The sequence below is a fragment of the Equus przewalskii genome, chromosome 17, assembly GCF_037783145.1.
Source record: "Equus przewalskii isolate Varuska chromosome 17, EquPr2, whole genome shotgun sequence".
Taxonomy (NCBI): Eukaryota; Metazoa; Chordata; class Mammalia; order Perissodactyla; family Equidae; genus Equus; species Equus przewalskii.
Genome location: NC_091847.1, coordinates 25514321 through 25535810, shown reverse-complemented (window position 1 = coordinate 25535810; position 21490 = coordinate 25514321). Strand labels below are relative to the sequence as shown.

Here is a 21490-nt window from a genome sequence, read left to right as displayed (position 1 = left end):
GCAGGGGTTGATATGTGCCAACTCCAGCCCATGGCCTTTTTCGTATGGCCTGCAAGCTCAGAATGTTTTCACATTTTTAAATGGAAGAAGAAGGACAAAAAGAAGAGAAAATGAAGGTATGTGGCCTGCGAAGAGTAAAATTTCTACTGTCTGACGTTTCGCAACACCAAATCAGTTTGATAAACAATCTGTGTTCGCACAAGATCCTGACATGAATGTTTACCGCAGCTATTCATAATCACCAAAACTGGACACAACTCAAAGGTCCTTTCTGGAGGAATCGATAAACAACTGTGGTGCATCCCTACAATAGAATACTATAAAGTAATAATAAAAAGGGATATTATTGATACAAGTTTGGTGAATCTCAAAGACACCAGTCCCTAAAGACTGCATATAGTATATAATTCATTTTGTTTTTCCCAAAGATTGGCACCTGAGCTAACAACTGTTGCCAATCTTTTTTTTTCTGCTTTATCTCCCCAAATCCCCCTGGTACATAGTTGTATATCTTAGTTGCAGGTCCTCCTAGCTGTGGCATGTGGGACGCTGCCTCAACATGGCCTGATGAGTGGTGCCATGTCCGTGCCCAGGATGCGAACCAGCGAAAGCCCGGGCCGCCGCAGCGGAGCGCGCGAACTTAACCACTCGGCCACAAGGCCGGCCGCAGTATATAGTTCATTTTATATTACATTCTGGAAAAGGCAAACTATATCAATAGAAAAATAGATCAGTGGTTGCCAGAGGTTAGTGGTGTAGAAGAGGGATTGATTACAAAAGGCGAGTATGAAGTTTTTTTGGGGAGGTGATGAAACTGTTCTATATACTGATAGGAGATGTGTTTATATGATTCTACATAGGAGTTAAAATTGGTAGACTGTATACCAAAAAAAAACCAGTTTTACAGAATGTAAATTTAAATGGTAATATTAATAATAAACTCTCCTAATGAACAAGTAATTTACTTTGTACTTCTGTCATTAGGTAAGAAAGGATTCCACCATTCTTTCCTAAGTTGGGGACAGGTTCTTAGATGGGTGGATGAGAGCAGATCGTAGGATGAAGTGGAAAAAAATATTCAAGAAACATTGTGGTCCAGTAGCCTTCTGATAAAGAGAAGGTTGAGCAGGAATAGGAGAATTAAAGAGGACAAGGGCCAATTTAACTGTGTCTGGCTTAAAGAACTGGACTATAGTATTAGTTAAAAAAAACATCATGGCAGAGTAGAAAAACATGTACGAGCTGTCTCCTTCAGACGGGTTAGCCCAGATCCCTATGTTTGAGTCCTTGAACAAGTAACAGCTTGGAGTGGATTTTAGATGAAACTTGAAAGTAGATATTCAAATACTGGCTATAGAAATAGTGGTCCACCCCAAGGGGAATAGCACCCGAACGGGATACAAGGCAGTTTTCCAGGTGCTGAGAATGTTGTTTCTTGATCGAAGATCTTGTTACACAGACATGCTCATATTGTAAAATTCAGAGCTGTGTGATTTGTGCATTTTGCTAAAGAAAAAGTCTGTTTTTCTCGTTACAGTTATTTAGAATGTAATGAGTGAAGACTTTTTTGTGTTGCTGTGTGCCTTATAAGATTAAGTTTCCTAGTGTTATTCTGAGGGAATATTGGTGTCATTTTTCTTTATAGGAATACAAGGCTGCGGTCCCAAAAATCTCCTTGGACTTTGAATATAATTCTGAGAAGAAGCTGGAGAAAAATATATGATCACTACAGTCATTTGCATACCCTCCTTATATATTCTTGTCCAATTGTGAACCTAATAGTCCTTTCTGGGATCTGGAATGGTGAGTGGGATAGCATGTGATGGAAGGACCCTCTGTATTTTGAGAATTTACAAAGGAATACTCCACACACTTGAGGACCAAATTCCCTACGGAAAAGAGCTCACAAGGCCAGGTAAGATCAGACTTTGCCCCACGAAAGGTTAAAGTCTAAACTCTCCTAATAAAAATCTTTCTTTTTTTTTTGAGGAAGATTTGCCCTGAACTAACATCTGCTGCCAAACCTCTCTTTTTGCTGAAGAAGACTGGCCCCGAGCTAACATCCATGCCTATCTTCCTCTAACTTTATATGTGGGGCGCCTGCCACAGCATGGCTTGCCAATTGGTGCCATGTCCGCACCTAGGATCCGAACCAGTGAACCCTGGGCCGCCAAAGTGGAATGTGTGTACTTAACTGCTGCGCCACCAGGCCAGCCCCTAAAAATCTTTCTTTTCCCAGTCCTTTGACCTCAGGCTGTGGCGGGTGTGGTAAGACATTGCCAGAAAGATGGGATGGTTGGGTGAAGACCAGATTTCTTCATGAAATCTCAATCTGAATCATATTGACCTTGAACACTGGGGCCAATAAATCTTTTAAGATTAAGCAAAGAATGTCTTTAGCAACTTACATTATTTTAGGGCCTTGGGTTCCCTGAGGTGAAAAAGGTGGGGGCAGACAATAGATCCAGTATAGATGCTGGCTGGCCCTACATCACATTCACTTCTCTCTCTGTCTCACTCTCTCACGACTTCTTTTTCTTAATGTAAAAGCATAGGCAACCCCTGTCTTCCTTAGACAAAGACATTCCTTTGTTCTAGTATTTCACTCCTTCAATTACTTCCAGAAAAATAGTTTTCCTCCTTGTCATTTCAATAAAGTTGTTAAAGTTAAACTATTAATAAGGCTCTTCCTTTTTTTTTTTCTGAGGAAGATTGGCCCTGAGTTAACATCCATGTACATCTTCCTCTACTTTGTATGTGGGATGCCTGCCACAGCATGGCTTGTCAAGCAGTGTGTAGGTCCACACCGGGGATCTGAACCAGCAAACCCCAGGCCACTGAAGCGGATCATGTGAACTTAACCACTGCACTACCAGGTGTACCCCAATAATGCTCTTTTAACTGCTAAAAGGAAAGGCCTATTGTAAACTCTCTGTGATGTGTGATGCTGACAAGTACTCCCATTTCCTTGAACCTATCTATTCACTTGGTTTGAGAACACCACATTTTCCTCGTTCCCTCTGTCTCTCTAGAGTTCTTCTTCCTTTGTCAGTGCTTTAAATTTTGTTTTTACCAGCCTCTTTTAACTCTAGGTGAGATGCCTGGGTAATATCACCCCCACCCACAGCTTCAACTATTACCTAAATGCTGATGACTCAGCTTTTTATCTGCAAACTGAACTCAACTGCTAGCTGTGCCCTAAATTCATTCTAGTCGTCTTCTATACTAAGAGAGTTGATAGCTTTGCATGTGGCTTCCAATCACAAAAATGATGTTTTATATTCAGTCTTCTTTGCAGAGAGGTGAGGCCATGACCAGACAACTGGCCCATGGCAGGTAGGTAGATACACAATGAGGCTACTTCTGGGAACATTTTTCAAGTGAGAGCACACATGCACTCTTTGTCTTTTCTTCTTTGACCCTACCTGCTTTCTACTGCTTGAAACATAATGGCCAACTTCCTGGACTCTGAGTTAAGACCTCAAATGGCAGAGCAGCAAGAGAGAAAAAAACCTGAGTTCTCTTCAAATAAACAGTTCCCAAACAAGCTATTCATATCAGTAAATGTCACCACTATGTACCTAAGTCAAAAAGTTTGACTCCTACTATGTTTCTTCTACTTAACAGCTTATTCAATACAGAATGCATTCAGGTTTATTCCATGAGTCTTTCAAATATTTCTTGAATCTCTTCTTTTTTTCACCTTCAATGCATTTACTTGGATTTTCACAATTCCTTTTGGATCTTTGAAAAATATTTTAAATCGTTTCCTTAATTCTATTTTTGCTCCCTTCAAAATGATTCTACACTGTTGATGAAATGATATTTGTAATGTAAATACACAATTTTGTTGTTCCAAGCTTAAATATTTTCCACAGCTGTGTCTAAACTCTGCATACATTTCAAACATTATAGAGTAGTTAATAAAAACCTCTCTAATTCTTCAGCCTTATTGCCAGTTGCCCACACCCACCTATTTTCTATTTATCCTATTATATCAATTATCTTCCTTTCCTATTTACCCTATTATATACCCTACTATTTATTACTTACCCACACCCACTTATCTATGTGATATCTTTTGATCATGTAAAACTATTCCTAGAGGTCAAAGCAACTATGCTTTCTCTTCCTTGTGTCTTTGCAAATGCTGTTCCCCCTGAGGGATAAGACCTCATTGGTTGCCTCCACCCTACCTTATGCCTAGATGACTCCACTCATATGCAGAGAAATAAGACAGACTCTACTCTCAGGGAGCAGATAGTCTACTACAAAAGAAAAGATTACAAATAAGTCGACTAAATTGCAGAATACAAGCGCCACGAGAAGTTCAAAATGTCTGAAAAATTAAACTTTTACTAAGAAATCATCTTAATTGTTTTTCTTATGGAAATTAGATATTTAAGTCATTATTAAAATCACATAGTCATAAATATAAGTCTTTTTAGAACTGGTTAAAGCCTTTATTTAACATAGTATTAGCTGTTTATTTAGTTAGTTGTTTTAGTTAGTTTAGTTAGTTAGTTAGTTGATGTTGAAAAGCGCACTTTCTCAGGCTGCATTCACTGACACCTCATACTTGTCACTGTCAGCCTCACGCTGGTTGAGTGAAGAGGCTCTGTGATGTTACACGGGAGCCCCGGAGATAAAGTCAAGCATGACAGTTTCCTATGCCCATTTTATCTGAGAGTATATCACAAATTCAGAGTAATAGTAGCTCTTGTTTGGACAGGATTAACTTTAACTTGCTAAAGTTGGTTGGCGATTGATTCATTTTTCCTGAATATGTGATAAAATTAAAGGAGGGAAATATTTGAGTGTGAAAGGAACAGTGATAGGAACACTGTTGAAATAACTTTTAGGCCCAAGACGGGGCTGCTCCTGCCTAGGGTGCCACAACAGCAAACCCAAACTTGAATAACGTTCAGGTCCTTCTGAATGTTCCACTGGACCAGGAATGCAGTATATTCAGTTAGCGAATCCCCAAATGCCAAGCCAACTCTACACTCTCTCTATATTTATTTCCTTGTTCCTTCTCACCCCAAACAAGTTTGACTACGCGGCCCCACCTATTCAGATGTTTTCTATTTTCTCTTCCTTGTTCTTTATTCTTTATCCTATAAAAGTTTCCTGCCTTCCACCCCGTTTTGTAGTTCTCTGGACCCTTGGAAATGGAGATTGGCCCCTTTATGAAGTGTTAAATAAAGTTTGTATCACCTAAATTGTCTTCTTTAATCATTTCTAAACTATTTGCTTAAAAATATTATCCAAATACAACATACTGCTAAGGACATTCCTTGAGTTAATAATCTTATATACAGAGCAAAATAATAGCAATTTAGTAGATTACTAGCCATCTAGGGCTGGGGGTGGGAAAGGGGAGTGAAGAATGTTCTAAAATTGGATTGTGATGATGGTTTTGCAACTATATACACTTATTGAAAATTATTGAACTGTGCACTTAAAATATTAAGTGAAATAAGTTAGACAGAGAAAGACAAATGCTGTATGCTACCACTTATATGTGGAATCTAAAAAAACCTGAACTCCTAGATACAAAGAACAGATTGATGGTTGCCAGAGGTGGGGACGGGCAGTAGGCAAAACTGGTGAAGGTGGTCAAAAGGTACAAACTTCCAGTTATAAGATGAATAAGTCCTGTGGATGCATTGTAGAACATGAAAAAAAAAGGTAGGTTTTATGGTGTGTGAATTATAATTCAATAGAGTAATTTTTATAATGTAATAGTTTTGAGTCAAAAGAACTGGGCCAGGAGTCACGAAATTTACAATCCATTTCTAGTCCTCTTGGCCATCTACATGGACTAGACAAATCCACTTAAAATCCCTTAGATATTTAATAGAAAGAGTTGATAAACCTGAGACTTGCAAAAAGATAAATCAATTAAAAAATAAAGTCGATAGATATAAACTTCTTACATGAAGAGGAAATTAAGACAAAAAGCAAAGCAAATGTCCAAGGAGTTTATTAAAAAAAAAAATGTCCAACGCTGACCCAAGAAATGCAAGTTCAAACAAGGAAGGAACAGTTTTTGATTATCAAATGAACAAAGATTTTTAAAATTGTTAATACCCAGAGTTAGTAAAGCAACTGCCTTTATTTCTGGGGGACATGTAAAAGTAAATATAAATCTGGAAGGCAATTTGATACTTTGATACAAAGACCTTAAGAAGTTTGTCTTGAGTCTCTGCAACAGCAATATATCTTTTGGGACGACCCAATATGCTCTCAGAGATTTAGGTACAAGGATGTTGCAAACAGGAATATTTATAATTTCAAAAAATTTAGACAGATCCTTTCCCATATTTATGCCTTACATCCTTTCCTTCCTTTCTTCCTTCTTTTCTTCCTTTTTTCTTTCTTTTTCCGTGTGTGTGTGTGTATGTGTGTGTGTATGTGTGTATATGTGTGCGTACATGTGTGCGTGTGTTTTGTTTTTTTTGGCTATGGGCCTCCAGAACAATGTTGAACATAAAAGCCACACCAGCGTAGTAAAAATAATTTTGACCCTTTTTTCTAACAGTATTTCAGAAAGCATCTAGGAATAGAAGGGAACTTACTTATTCTGATAAAACTTTCTATTAGAAACCCAAAGAAAACATCATATTTGATGGCAAAATATCCAAAAATCTCAGGCTGTTTTATAGCCTTTCCTTAGGTTTTTTTTTGGTCTATATTCGGAGTCATAATCTTCATTTTTCCAAAACTTGTTTCTTTGTTTTTCATTATTTAGCATTGCTAAAGAACATTTGTTCTAGTCCTTTACAATAATTTGAGGTGCAATGTTGTTTTTAGATGCTCTTGGAAGGTCTTTTTTTAATTCTTTTTTTTTTTTTTGAGGAAGATTAGCCCTGATCTAACATCCACTGCCAATCCTCCTCTTTTATGCTGAGGAAGATTAGCCCTGAGCTAACATCCTCTGTGCCCACCTTCCTCTACTTTATATGTGGGATGCCTGCCACAGCATGGCTTGATAAGCTGTGTGTAGGTCCACACCCAAGATCTGAACCAGGGAACCCCAGGTCTCTGAAGCAGAGTGCATGAACTTAATTGCTATGCTACCAGGCTAGCCCCTCTCGGAAGATTTTAATAAGAAAGGAAGTACTGGATTTGTGAGGAATTCTTGTCTTGTCAAAAAAAAGAAGGAAATTTCAACACCATCTGCCCCTGAGCCTGGTGCTCTAGCAAAGTGCAAACTTAAACAGCCACTGATCTCATCGTCACCTCTATATCCATGAGGTTCACTCCCTTACTTCATTCTCATCTCTGCTCAGACGTCATCTCATCAGTGTTTCCCTCCCAGACTGCCTTGGGTAAAACAGCACGATTCCCACTCTCCCAGCCGTCACAACACTTAGAGCAGTACCTGAGAGTAGAGCATCTATTAAGTTGCTTGTAAATGTGTTTATTCTCTCCTTCCTCATACTAGTGTACGTAACAACCTTGCTCTTCAGTTCACTGATAAACTATTTTGAGAATAGTGTCTTGAACAGAGTAAATGCTTAAGGAATATTTGTTGAAAGGATGAACTGTCAGAGAGTAAGAAGCACCTCGAGTGAGAATAGTGGGAATAGTAGTTAATTGATCCAACTGTCTATGACACCATCCTAAAGAGATCTAGAACAGATGACCGGCTCCCCGCAAAATCTCCAATTTAGTACTTCTGAGGTGGGACTCAAGAACTTGTAAGTTCTAGTAAATTCACTGGTGATCCTCCTACAGCTGGTCAGGAGACCACACACTTTGACAATAACTAATTCAGAAGAACTCTTGGGGTTAATGAAGTAAATTTCAAAAAAAAAAAAACAAAACAAACCATTCAAAACTGTATTTTTTGAAAAAATGAAATTGTTAAATTCTTTATTCAATCAATTCATCCTCTTTCCCTTTACATTTCTTTAAGAATCAGCAATAACTTATTCAAGGTTGTTATTTTCTTTATATGTTTTCTATTGGATATCTAATTAGAACAAATTGTTACACCTATAATCAGGACACTTGAGTCAACTTTTAAGTATAATGAAGTGATTATATGTACAATGATATCTTTACCTGGCTACTGAATAAATTATCTCAATACTTAGAATATTCCTGTGTTGACCTGGTATTCAAAATTCCTATTAAAGTTAAAAGTCTGTAATAAAAGAACAAAGAAATTAACATTCTGGCCCTATTCTAGGTTCACTTAACATAATATTATTTTTGTCCTCAGAAAGACTCTAAACATTTTGAAGCAGTATTTGTCTTTTCCAGATGAGGAACTGTGGCTCTGAGAGGCCACTTGCTTCTCAAAATTCACACAACTAGAGAGTTAGAGGCAGGAATTCACAGCAATCTCAGGCCACAGTGCCTCCCAGGACAGACGCTATGAGTTTTGTCAGTTGTTTATGCCGCAGGACCATTGAGCTGGGACTGGGAGAGATGGATTGGAAAGCAAGTTTCAAAGCATGAGGGGGAAGGTGCAAAAGTAACTAACAAATACTTATTGAATGAAAGTGACTCAACATGAGGATGAAAGATATGTTAGTTAATGATTCTTAGGTTCAATAATGGAAAAAGTAATAAATTCAAAATAGGATTTCAACTTTCTGTATACATGTTCATTTCAACAGTCTTTTGCTCCTGGAAATTCAGGGTTAGACCCTACCTCAATATCCCTAATTCTATTGTATCGAAGAAAGGCGTCATAAGAAAAGAAGGAGACAAAGAAAAAACTCCTTAATGCATCACGCCCAGTGTCCAGGAGGTAGTCATTGCTCATAAATGTGTGTCTAGATGTGTCCATTATTTAGCATCATTTCCCAAGACATCTCAGCCCAAGCTGCAGCCACAATTGTCCACTAGCCATTTTCTCTCCTCAGTGTTTCTGCCATGTTCTCTCTGTAATACTATCATCCAACCTCATTGAAAGATTTTGTTTGTATTTTTGTTTGTTTATTTTGTTATGTCTGTTTCTCTTGTTACTCAGGAAAAGGAATAAAATAACATTTTTTAAATTCTAAGGAAATTATACCTTTAATAAGTGTCATAAAGTTCTAAAGCCCTGATTCCCGATTTATGCTTGTTGCGTGCTGAGAAGGCAGCTTTAAGCTCTGTGACTATCCAGGGTTCTGCTGTCATCTCTGAACTAAGAGTTGATCAAACTTCCCAGGCAGCCAGCCGGTAGGCTAGAGAGCACATTGGGGCAGAGCTGACTTGTCTCAAGTGGATTACAGGCATTTCAGAGGACTTCCGCGCTGTGTGCTGCCTGTCACTGGGCACCTTCCCTCCCATCGCGGCAAGAATAGCCCTAGACTTAACTTCATCATTTTTCATACATTAATGGTTCTTCTTTCCCTTTAGACACAAATCAAAATGTGCTTTCATTCTAGATTCTAGAAAGACCTAGATTTTTCCTGTAATCTCAGATCACTTCACTATAGCCCCGTTTTATTTGATCTCATATAGCTGCCATTTTTATCGGTCTCCCTCAATTGATATTAAATAACTTTAAATTGGATGTAGGGCTTTCTCTTATTTCATCCTTCCATAATTCTACAGGGTGCTATCTTGTGTTACATAATAACATATAAGCCAATAAGACGGCTATGTGACCCACTCTCAACCTAAAATTATATTAGCTGATGCTCTTGGGTTATAAAAGTATCAAAAATTATAACTACCTCATTTAATCTGAAGAAAAATGGAAATTAGGCTCTATTATAAAATATGTGAAACCCATTGTGGTGGATCAATTCCATTCAACCTGGTAAGCTTTTTCATTGATGTAAAATGGAGCAAAGCCAAATATGAAAAATTGTTTTCTATTTTTATACTTCTGCTACCTATGTTTTGTTTTTCCTAAACAGGACATCCTCAAAACCAAGAAAAGAGTCAGCTTACTGTATTATTTTTTAAAAAAGTGCAGTATGCATTTCTTAATCCTTGATTCTTTCTCTTTTTTTTCTTTGGTAAGCCTTATATGTGTCATCTTTACTCACAGCACACAAAGATGGCTATTCACATAAAATTGCTCTTAGTATACCCAAGTCCCAAAATAATATTCCCTCTAACACAAATATCATGCTATTATAACTAGGTGCTACGAAATAAGGGATATTCTAATACTGTATTGAAAAGGAAGTGTTTTGAGCTCTAAGTGCTTAGAGAACAAGTAAATGCATCTACCTATAATTTTCAATCAGTCACTCTATTGTTCAGAGAAGTAGATGACAGTGTAAGAACCCTGTAAGTGTTTTATTCAGAAAAGGAGAGGAAACATAAAGAAGCTGAAGCTAAGGTAGGCTGACAGGTTGATTTAGTAGTAGCAGGAACCTGCTGTTTTTCAGACACAACTGTAATGGCTCTATTATGTAACAGAACAATGACTTTCAAAGATTTATGATAAACACGTGCAGTAGCAAAAAGAAATTAATAAATTGATAAAAAAAATAAAATCCTTTTCAGTATTCTTACTCGGAGGCAGATCCTGCATTTTGGGGATATAAAAATGCTCCCTGAAGTGCCTCAGCTCATCTTCCTCATCGAGGCGGAGGGCAACCCTCTCATCTGCTGGGTGACATCGAAGTTCAGATGCAATGCGTTGCACTGTGTCAGCTGGTAGCTCAAAGGGTGAGGGCTCCATCACAAGCTGTTCTCTAAAAGTGAAAAAAGATAATCTTGCCACCATCATGGTTTTCTGCAGAAAATTGGCCTTTTAGATAAAACGGCTTTTGTTTCAACTAAGATTCCCACCATCCCAACCTCAGGAATAATATAATTAACCAAACAGCATTAATCCCATGCCTGAGTTTTCCTCATGGGCAAAATAAAGAAAATAATAGTAACTTAGGGATATTGAAAGGACTAAATTAGGTAATGGTGGTCAGGACAGGGTAAATATTCAATATATGTTAGCTCTTTCTATTTTTTATTTTCTGGAAAATGGACCAAATTATCTACTTTCAAACATATATAACTTCATCAATTTTTTCTCTAGATGTCTTACTAGGAAGTAACAGTAAAGATGGTTTTGTGAAAAGGGTCGGAAAACAGTGCCCCACCTAGCTTGTTTTATTCCCTATCCCATCTCTACTATCCCACTGCCAATGTTTCTTGGATTATAGTTTTCAAAGTATGGACATAGACGGTAGAACCTTAAGAAATTCTTTATTGTGAATGAAAATATTGATGAAAAAGGTAACTTTACGTTAAATTATATTAATAATTTTTACCACATGAAGACCAAAGAGATCTACCTGCTGCTGATAATGAGAAACTTCTCTTTCACAAACACATATACCATTTTAAAACCAAGCTGAACCCTGTGGTGTTTCTTGAAACCACTCTCTGCTCCCTTTAATCATCATTTAACATTTCCCACCTTTTTGGAAAGACAACTTAATTTTCTGAAGGAGGTAAATTACAATGAAGCTTTAAATATCTGTTTATAGACTTCACTCAAGTTTTACATTTGTTTATTTATATTTCCCAATGTTTTAGTTTTTTGAAATTGAGCAAGAGTAGCATTAAAAAAAAAACTTCTTAGGCTAACTTTATTTACATATTTATACTTTTGCTGGCTCCACTCATACATTCTTCTTCTTATTTATTCTTTCAACAAATATTTATTGAGTACCTACCACATAGCTCCAAGCACTGGTGGAACAGTAGTGTATAAGATAACGTACAAGTAGCGTCTTTTGTAGAGTTTACTCTTTAGTGGAAGAATGGAAAAATAATAATGCAATTTCAGATAGTTTGAAGAGCTGTGAGTAAACAGGGCAGAGGAATCAGATAAAGAGTCACTGGAATATGGTATAGCTCCCCTGGGTGGGAGGAGCCAAGTGCAACTCTCTGAGGCAGGGATATATGAGCATTTCTGAATCACGTTATGGAGTCAAGAACCTGAAGACCTGGACTTGGAGGAAGATGACAGCAAGTGCTAAGGTCCTGAGGTAGAGATAGGCTTGGCCTGTTCAGCTAATGCACTAGGAGAGGTAGGGATGAAACTGAGAACAAAGAAGTTGAAAATTCTTCCCTAGAGGAAAAAACTTTGAGATAAGCTTTGCTAACTGCAGCTGTGCATACTCAGCACAATCAACGGTTGTTCAAAATTAACCAGGTCTTTCTGTCCCTCCTTAGTATATCAGTGAGCTGTCTTTCCCAGGAAGTCAAGATCCAGCCTCACAGGCCAAATGCAGGCTAAACATGAAAACTAACCAGACAAATCCAGACAATCAAAGGGAAAGAAATTTAGTCTTCAAGGCCAAATGCAGGCTAGTGGGAAGGTGGCAGCCAGCAAGGCCACATGCTCCCTCTCCCCTATATAAAACCCCAGGAGAAAACCCCTACCTTTTTCCCTTCAAGGAGGTGGATATGAGTTTTAACTCCCATCTCCTCGTCTCTCTGCCTTTCAATAAAAAAACCCCTTCCTTGCCACAAGCCTGGCATCCTATTTTCTTTTGGCCCCCCTGGTGTGGCAGGTAAATGAACCTGTGTTTGTGCTCGGTAACAGGGAGAGGGGAGGACTATGGGGTAAGAAAGGAAGAGACGGAAATTAATCACAAGGAACTTTAAAGACCAGAAAGGAGTTCAGATATTTTTCTAAGTTTTATGGAAAATCATTGGAGAGTCTTGAGTAGGAAAGTGATATGATATGATTTTATATTAAATAAAAATCACTTTATATGCTCACTGATGAGTTACAAGAGTTTAAAAAAAGAGGCAAATTAAGGCTATTTTAGCAGTTCAGAGAAAAATGATGGTGGATTAAATGTGGTGAGGGTAAAAGTAGAGAAGCGTGTGGATTTATGATATATTTTGGAGAAAAAGTAGATTGATTGTCATCTCTGGTGAAGACAGGAAAGAAAGCAACTTTTAGGGCTGATATTTGAGCAAATAGGTTAAAGGCAGTGAAATAAAAAATACCTGGGGAAAAATCCAGGTAGAAATACCAAGCTGGCAACTGGATGCTTGTAATTCAGGGGAAAACTGGATCACAAGATATAAGTTTGATATTTTTCAACTCATAGACTGTACTTAAAGCCTAGGACTCCTGGGGACCAACCAAAACTAACAGAGATGAGGTTCTAAAGTCTCAAGTCAATCATCTTTCTTCTACTGCTCACTCTCCTTCCTCCCAACCCCAACCGATACACACAGTGTTAGGCAATAAAGAGTTGCATGTCTGAGTGTTGTATAATGCCAGGAAACACACATACTTCCTGCCCTCTAAACTTAAATTTTTCTGCTTATTTATTTGGTCTCTTGCTTTCTCAGTTGCCAATGGACTCCCCTGATGAGCCATCCTTTATATTCCCAGATAGGGACACTGGGCATGTTTTTTAGCTTTGATACCAATAATGGCTTCCAATTGCTACAATCCGTGCTTTTGTACAAAAGTCAATGATTTCAACGTTGATGCTGATGGTTCTCTCAATATCTGACCATACTCAATTATTATTTGTTCTCTTCATGAAATTTTCTCTGTCTGTGATTTTTCTCAAGGCATTCCCTTTCCCTAAAATGTTCTACTTTCCCTTCTAATATTCAGATCCTAGTCACCCTTCAAAGCCCTAGCTCAAATGTCACCTTTTCTTAATAAGACCTGTCATGATGTCTCAGCTAAAAGTAGTCTTTCCACCTCTGAACACCTGTAACACTTATGAGCATACCTCTTATGATAAGCAACACATTCGGCTAGGTACTATATTTATTTAGATCCATATGTGGATGGAAAAGACCATCTTGCTTGTCTTGCTTACAGCTTGATTCTACATGGGTCCACACCTATAGCTTTCTGATGAAGAAATCTGCTTTTTGAATAAGATGACTGTGTCTTTACCACTTGACATTATCAATTGCCTGGTCAAAGTGGATTAGTCCTCTTCTGGACACTTGACCCACTAAGGGCAGTCACTGATCTGTGAGTGACCTCCTGTGAAAGCTTTAGCCAAACAGTCATGATGGTGTTTAGCTGAGCATATAATCAAATTCTTTCAGGAATCTGAGCTGTGAGATAGAGTTAGTCATTCGGTTAGATACAAGAACAAAAATCTAAAAGAATCATAGAGAGAAGTGATAAAACGGTAGAGTCTAGGAGTATTGTCATGAGTGACTCATTTTTCAGAGTCAGACAGAATCACTGACTGCTAAGGCATGAAGCGATTCCAGCAGCAAGTAAGAATCACTTAGTTATGCAATGGCTGGGGGTGGAACAGCTATGGCTCCTGAAAGGGTGACAGGACAAGCCAGTCTGGAGAGTCACGAAATCCTTTCATGGAACAAACTATGTGCAAGGCCTGGGAGGCTGCCTGCTTGACTGTTAAAGAATCCCAACAGCTGTTTTTCTGCCTATCAAATATGTCTTTACTATAAACCTATTACTTATGATAGCTTGAGTGATTTGCTGGTCTCCCCTACCGAACTGTAGTCTACCTGGGGGCCTGATCTTGTTTATCTTTGTAGACACCCCATTCCTGAGCAGTGCCTTCTAGACAGAGTATTCCACCTGAATGGTAACTGAGTAAGAATATACAAAATAGCTTTGTGAATTATTTGACATGATTAACGATGTGTTACTAGAGGGATACCCTCCTCATTCCAACCATGTGGGAAAGAATTAGAGGAACATTTTCAGTGAGACTTAGAAACAAGAGAGCTTGCCTTATATTTGGGACTTTCTTTGGAGAATCAGTGCTTGGAGAGTTCATTGGGCAGACTCTAAACTCTCAATGGGTTACGTAAATAAATATACAGATTAGTTTGCTGCCATCATAGTCCCAGTAAAATCCAACTTTCTTTCTTTAAAAAAAAAGTTACATTAACTCAACCTCTTTATATTTGTTTCCTATTTAATCCTTGTAGAAATCCTTATTAAAATGAGAGTCATTTTCCCCCATTTCAAGACCAAACTTGAATCGACAGAGTAGAAACACAAATGGGATAGAAGGATCACTATGTTCACTATTTGGGACAGCACCCTGCCTGAGGAACTGAGTCAACTGTGCTACTCTTTGACAGGGCCTGTGGGTGGAATGTGCAGAGCAGAATTCCTGGCCTGAGTCTTCAACCTCTTACGTTATTTTCCTTTCTTCTTGCTTCCTGATTTTTCTAAATGTATTTTTTTGGCTTATCGCTTCTTTCCCCTTCATTTCTTTCTTCATTCTGTACTCAGCCTGCAAAGCACCACAACATATGAATCCATCTGCTCTTTTTGATCAATCATTCCAGTCCAGACCCAGCCAGGCAAAGGTTGAAGTGGCAGGTTCCACGTTGGGCCTGTCACAGTCCAGGTGTTACAACCTCTCCTACATTGATAGTGAGATGTTTCGAGAACAGCACACCTGGTCTCACACTGCCAACATGCATAGCCCTCAACAGAGTAAACACAATCCTCAAGGCCCATGACAACACAATGCCCTCATCCCAAGGAAGCAATTTATTAACTCATAATATTCACTCCACTAGCTAGGGCAATTAGTGCTGCGAAAGCCATAATTTCATGCTTTGTTTAGGTTTATCATTTGCAAGTAAGTTGACATGCTCTTATTTTGAAATAAATAAATTCAATGCAACTTGAAACACTCCAAATTTTATGTGTCACATATTTAGTGATAATTTTATTAAGAAGTTGGGCATATACACATACAGTTTTAGGCAAGTCACCTAAACTTTCTGTGTGACGTTACATAAAGCTAACAAATTCTACTTTCTTCAGAGGATCATGGTAGGATCAAATGAAACTACTTAAGTAAATTCCTTTATAAAGAGATAAAAGATATGTTCATAATATCTTTTACTATTAGTACCTTGTGATGGAAATTGCCATTTTACCCTCAATTTAGCTTTTGAAATTTTGTAAATTGTGTTTCCACAATTTTATTTAGACAGCTTAAACTTTAAAGCTAAATCCTTTATAATCATAAAAACTGATTGTTTTTATGGAATCGCAGCATTCAGGATCTCCTAGTCACCCTTGGGTCTAAAGTTAAATAGTTAAATGAATGATTATGAGTGCTTAATGGTTGGCTAATCTTTACACAATTTCAGGTTTCCCATCTGAAACGTGCAAAATAACACATGTGAGTTCAAAGTTTAGAACCTAATATGTTAATTATAAAGAAAACGTGCAGCTTTTCATTGAGAAAGAAAGAAATGTTATTTAATCTATGGGCACAGCAACGTTCTTTAAATGTATGATTGTTTGAGAAATGGTGACATCACTGTCACAACTGCACATTTCATATTTAGGATTATATGAATTACATGTTCAGCTTCACATTAATAAGATCAATGCATTTGCTCCAAACTTACGACCTAAATAACACCCCACCCTCCTCAAAATAAAAGCAGACAAGACAAAAAAAAAAAACCTGTTTTAGCTATATAAAAAAAAGTGTATCAACGTTCCATTCTTAGGCAAATATTTCAGAAAATGAAAGGGGAAGAAACCTTGCTCAAGAAATAGACATTTTCACTTCTCTAAACAAATATCTAAGATGACTAATAGCACCATTTGACAATTAGACTTACCAGAAAACAAAGGACTTAACGCTTATATTAAGGATCTGAATTTTGATCTAATCTTACCATTCAAACTCAAGTAACTACAGGATTAACTTTAATTATTGAAATGTAACCATAGGTTAGTAGATAGATTGCAGTGTACTATTGACATCGATTCTATTTCACTATATTGGTAAAGCTCTCTTCATTTAACCCCAAATTTTATAGGTGGGAGCCATTAGGGGGTTGTGCCATTTTGGTGAAGATAATTTGGAGAAGAAGAAAAGAAGAAACCGGCAGAAGAAACCCCTAAAGCACTGTGACAAGCATACCAGCAGAGAATTTTCCTTTGGACAAATAACTGAGTGTCTATTTGTGTGCAGAGTGTGTATCAGTGTCCCAAGGCTTACCGGCTAGGATCCTGATGAGGTCCACAGCTCTCAGTCCTGTTTTAAAAAAAACCTCTCAAGAGTTTTTTGTATAATTATAGGCCAGACCTCAGGGTGAGAAATTCAAGGCACTCGTTTTCAGCCTCCATCCTGTGGGGAATTTGTGAACTAACTTTAGTTCCTCCCACCCTGACTGATCCGATTACACATCTCCAGTCACTGACAAACAGCTAAGTAAACAAAATGCTGCTCTTGCTCTCTGTTCCAAACACTAGAGGCTCTGCCTGGGCACTCTCACCTAAGCAGCCTGCCCTTTAGACTCAGGTAAACCCTTCCCTGCCCTCCCTCTAGTTAGATGCTACAATCATCCTTATAGAGTAAGTAGTATATCCTTATTTCTCTGTGAGCTCAACCAACGAGTTTTCTCAGGGGGTAAATTCCAAAATTTGCATTTCTTCCTAGCTTTGGGCTCTGGAATACACTAAGCACTGGAGAAAAATTCTTTCCCAACTCGGGCGGTAAGGGAAACTTGGATTTTGAGGCAGTACCCTGCTGTCAAAGGAGTTGTGAGTTTCCACTCTGAAGGCAGAGTTTGACATTTAATGGATGAACATTTTTGTCAAAAATTTAACATAGGCTCTCCATTCTAGAATATAACTTATTGCTCAAGAGTTGAGTTTGAAAAAGTCCTAGATCATGAATCTAGATGGGTAACAAGACAATCCAGGAAGAAAGAGTGAGAGTTCCAAGATAAAGTGGAAAGCAGCCTGGGAAACTTCATAAATGCAAATTGTTCCTTTAAGCCTGTGGGCTGTCTATTGTTTGACCTCCATTATCTCTTTATGTTTATTCTGGAGTGAGATCTTTTGGTGAATATCCTTTTAGGTACAAAAACCAAGAGCAAAAAGTTTTAGAGGAAAAGCCAAAAATAGAGACTGAGCTGGAATAACTGAATCACTTTTGTTCACCTCTGCCACGTTGAGCCCCCACGACACAGCAGGAAAGCATTATTTGACTTGGTCCTGTCTGCCATGCATTTGCTATATAACCCTAGGCAATTCAGCTAACCTGTGCGGAGGCTCCATTTCCCTTCCATCAAATACACACAAAAGTACCTTCCTCACAAGATAACAGAGATATAAACCAATGTGTGTAGAACACCAGTGTATGGAAATACATAAGACAATAAGTGATACATTTTTTTTTTTTAATTAACCGGACCAACAGTACTGCCCTCCATTCTCCAAAAGAGGGGAACAAAACACATGAAATTACGTTAATACAAATAACTGAACATTGGAAAGAAAATATGTTTCATCTCATCAATCCTATCCTTACAATAATCCCATAGTGTAGGTAGAGTATCCTCATTTTATGAAGTTGAAGAATAAAATTTTGAATCTAGTCAGGGTGTCTCAAAATTTGTACCTTTCTTTTTTCCGTTTTGCTTATTCCTCATGCTGTAAGAACTTTACACCATTTGCTGGGTTCTTTTACTTTTTTTTTTTTGAGGAAAATTAGCCCTGAGCTAACTGCTGCCAATCCTCCTCTTTTTGCTGAGGAAGACTGGCCCCGAGCTAACATCTGTGCCCATCTTCCTCTACTTTATATGTGGGATGCCTGCCATTGCATGGCTTGCCAAGAGGTGCCACGTCCGCACTCGGGATCCGAACTGGCAAACCCCAGGCCGCCAAAGCAGAAAGTGGAACTTAACCACTGTGCCACCAGGCCGGCCACCCATTTGCTAGGTTCTAATATTCAGGAAGGGAGCCTGAGGGTGGAGTCTGTGTCATTTTTGATTGGAGAATCACACACAGTCCTTGAACTAGTGACTATGGATATAGAGGCAGAGATGGACAGACACATCAGGGGCTTGCTTTCATGATGCTTCTTCCAAAATCTTTTGAATAATAGTGTAAAAGCCATTCCATCAAAATATTATCTTAGAAATTGTTGGTTAACACAGCCACTTTTAAAGAACCTGCTTGGAGGTCTAAGCTCCACTCCTATTTCTTATATTTTGCAAATCTCTCTCTTTTTAAATTTGTTACTCTCATTCATTTTAAAAAAAATATTAAGCATATTCTTTGCACCAGGCATAAAGCTAAATGCTAGTGATATAATGGTGAGCAAAATCTTTATAATATTAACATAAACCCCTAAAAATATAAAGGGATTGTGAGAGAGCAAATCATGGGCGGAGTGATGAAAGCAAGATCCACTTCAGGGCCAGAGTGGAGGGAAAAGAGAGAAACGGGTGAGCTTGCGTTCCTTCTGATAACTAAATGATAAGCCATAGGATATACTGGAGTATATGAGGAAGCCATTTGGGTTAAAACTAATTTGGCCTGACCTTGTTTTTCCAAAAGGGCCTGAAGTGGACTGTTGAGCATGCACTGTACATCTCCTTTAAATATTACCATGTCCCAAAGACAAGAAAGATGCCCTTAAAGATAGGGATGTAACTTCCCCCCCCCCATCGGATTTCTTTAAGGGTGAGCATCTCTTCCTAGGAACTAAGGATTAATAAGTGACCTGCTGTGCTCACCTTGTAACCGCCAACCTGCCGACCACCAATCTGTTGTGCCAGAGCAATCTCGTGACTATTGTAAAGGGACCTTCCTGCCATATGTAACGTATGCTCTTTATTCCAAAACAGTGTATAACCACTCTGTCCACCCCATTTCTTTGGTGCCCTTCCTTCCTTGGGGAATGAAGGCCCCAGGCTAGTGCTCAGATATGACTTATAATAAACTCACCCCAATATTGATTTATAGATTGAATATGGATTATTTGCATCGACACATCTTGATGTAGTCATGGCAGAATTTCAGAGAAACCCACCAAAGCCCACCTGTAATCTACACTGAACCAGTGTTCGGTACCAATAGGAGCCCACTGAGCCCCCCTGGATCACTGTATTCTTCAGGTAACCCTGGTTAGTTCTCCTGAAACCCAGACCTCGTTACTTTGATGATCCAGAGTTTATATGAGCTATTTCAAACCTTAAGACCAGGTGTCTTGGGGGGACCGGTACATACCCTAGGTAGGGGGGGAACTCCTAGGAAAGAGAAATCTAGGGGGAATTTCCTGGGCCTGGGGAGCCTAGGGGGAACTTTGGAGTGAATGGGGCAGGCTGACCTGTTTGATTTGGCCTTAAATTGGAAAGAATCGTGCTTATAAAGTCTGAACAAACTGCTTGATACAGAAATGAAAGTCTGCACTTGTTCAGCTCTGAAGAGAAGGGATACCAGCTCCTTACACTGTCCCTAGAAATTTTTCAGACTTTAAAGTAAAAGGGAACTAAAAGAGAAGTGGGAAATCAAACTTCTAAAGGCCAACCAGTTCTAGCTTCTGCTAGGAACACCAGCTGGCTTCATGCGGAAACTTGCAAGTGCTTAATGAAATAAGGATAGCTGTAAATGGCTGGCAAGATAACCTGGGATAATTCCAAATTACAGTGGCCACTTGGGCCTCCTTTTTTTTTTTTTTGTGAGGAAGATTCACCCTGAATTAACATCTGTTGCCAATCCTCCTCTTGTTTTGCTTGAGGGAGATTATCCCTGAGCTAACATCTGTGCCAATCTTCCCCTCCTTCGTGTGTAGGATGCTTCCATAGCATGGCTGATGAGAGGTGTAGGTCCGAACCTGCGACCCGAACCCGCGAACCCAAGGTCACTGAAGATGAACACGTGGCACTTTAACCGCTTGGCCACAGGGCCATCTCCTGTGGGGCTCCTTTTAAGAGCTAGACAGAGAAATTTTTAAAGAGTCAAGCTCACCAACTTCTGGTACAATTGCTCAAACTAAAGGTTCTGGAAGCTGTAAATATTTACAAAGAACAGCAAAAAAAACCATCTTACCAAACTTTTTTCATGTCCTGAGGACTTTGGCTTAATAATAGTCAGGCTGGAGGTCCCAAAATATGGTCTGACACAATGCAGTTGCACCCCATTTTGTGGTCAGGCAGAAACGTAGGTTGCACTCCAATTGTGGCTAGGGGTCATACCAAATTGCCACCAGCCTCAGGGGAGTTAGGTTGGCCATCAGAAGGAGTGTGCTGATTAGATAAAATCATTTAAGAAGGTCACTTAAAATCAAAAGCTTTAACATTCTAAAATAACCTTTTTGAAAGTTTTGTTGCAAAAAAGTTAATAGAAAATTAAGTTATAAAAGGTCCTAAAGGAAAATATATTAGGCCATGACTTTACAGACACCCCCGTAATCTACTTGCCAAGTTAATGAGACTCTGAGACATTTTCTCAGAAACTGCTGTGTTAACGATTACCGGAATTGCTCAATACCACCAGGTACTTACTGTTTGTCCTGGCTGAAACCTGACAAGGTATTTGAAAAGATTTAACAACTGACCATCAGAAATTTGGCCACACTGGAAGCTGATATTCAAAGCCTGATAGTAATTTTTTAGGCCTTCTTCCCTAAATTAAAATGAAATTAAGCACCAGAAGGCAAAAAGAAAATTAGGGTGATGTCGTTGGAGGGGGAGAACAATTGTCCATATCTTACAAACCCTTGAAAAACTAAAAAGCAGGTCTAGAGGCAGTTCAGATTCCACCCATTTCCTTTATCTA

General features: G+C 38.6%; 1 protein-coding gene across 4 annotated transcripts in view; it reads right to left on the bottom strand.

Moving 5' to 3' along the window:
• The window catches only part of KYNU (kynureninase), a 112869-nt gene extending 91739 nt beyond the window's left edge, over positions 1-21130 (bottom strand). Inside the window, exons 1-2 of one of the 4 annotated variants that reach the window (XM_008529944.2) lie at positions 20762-21130; positions 10477-10658 (exon numbers count right to left, since the gene is read on the bottom strand). In XM_008529944.2, coding sequence (XP_008528166.2) covers positions 10477-10645 — 169 coding nt within the window. In that variant the 5' untranslated portion in view covers positions 10646-10658; positions 20762-21130. Of the gene's footprint in view, positions 1-10476; positions 10659-16919; positions 17261-20761 lie in introns of those variants that run through there. The other 3 variants (XM_070581268.1, XM_070581266.1, XM_070581267.1) reach the window with 3 other exon arrangements.
• Between the last annotated feature and the right edge of the window lie 360 nt (positions 21131-21490).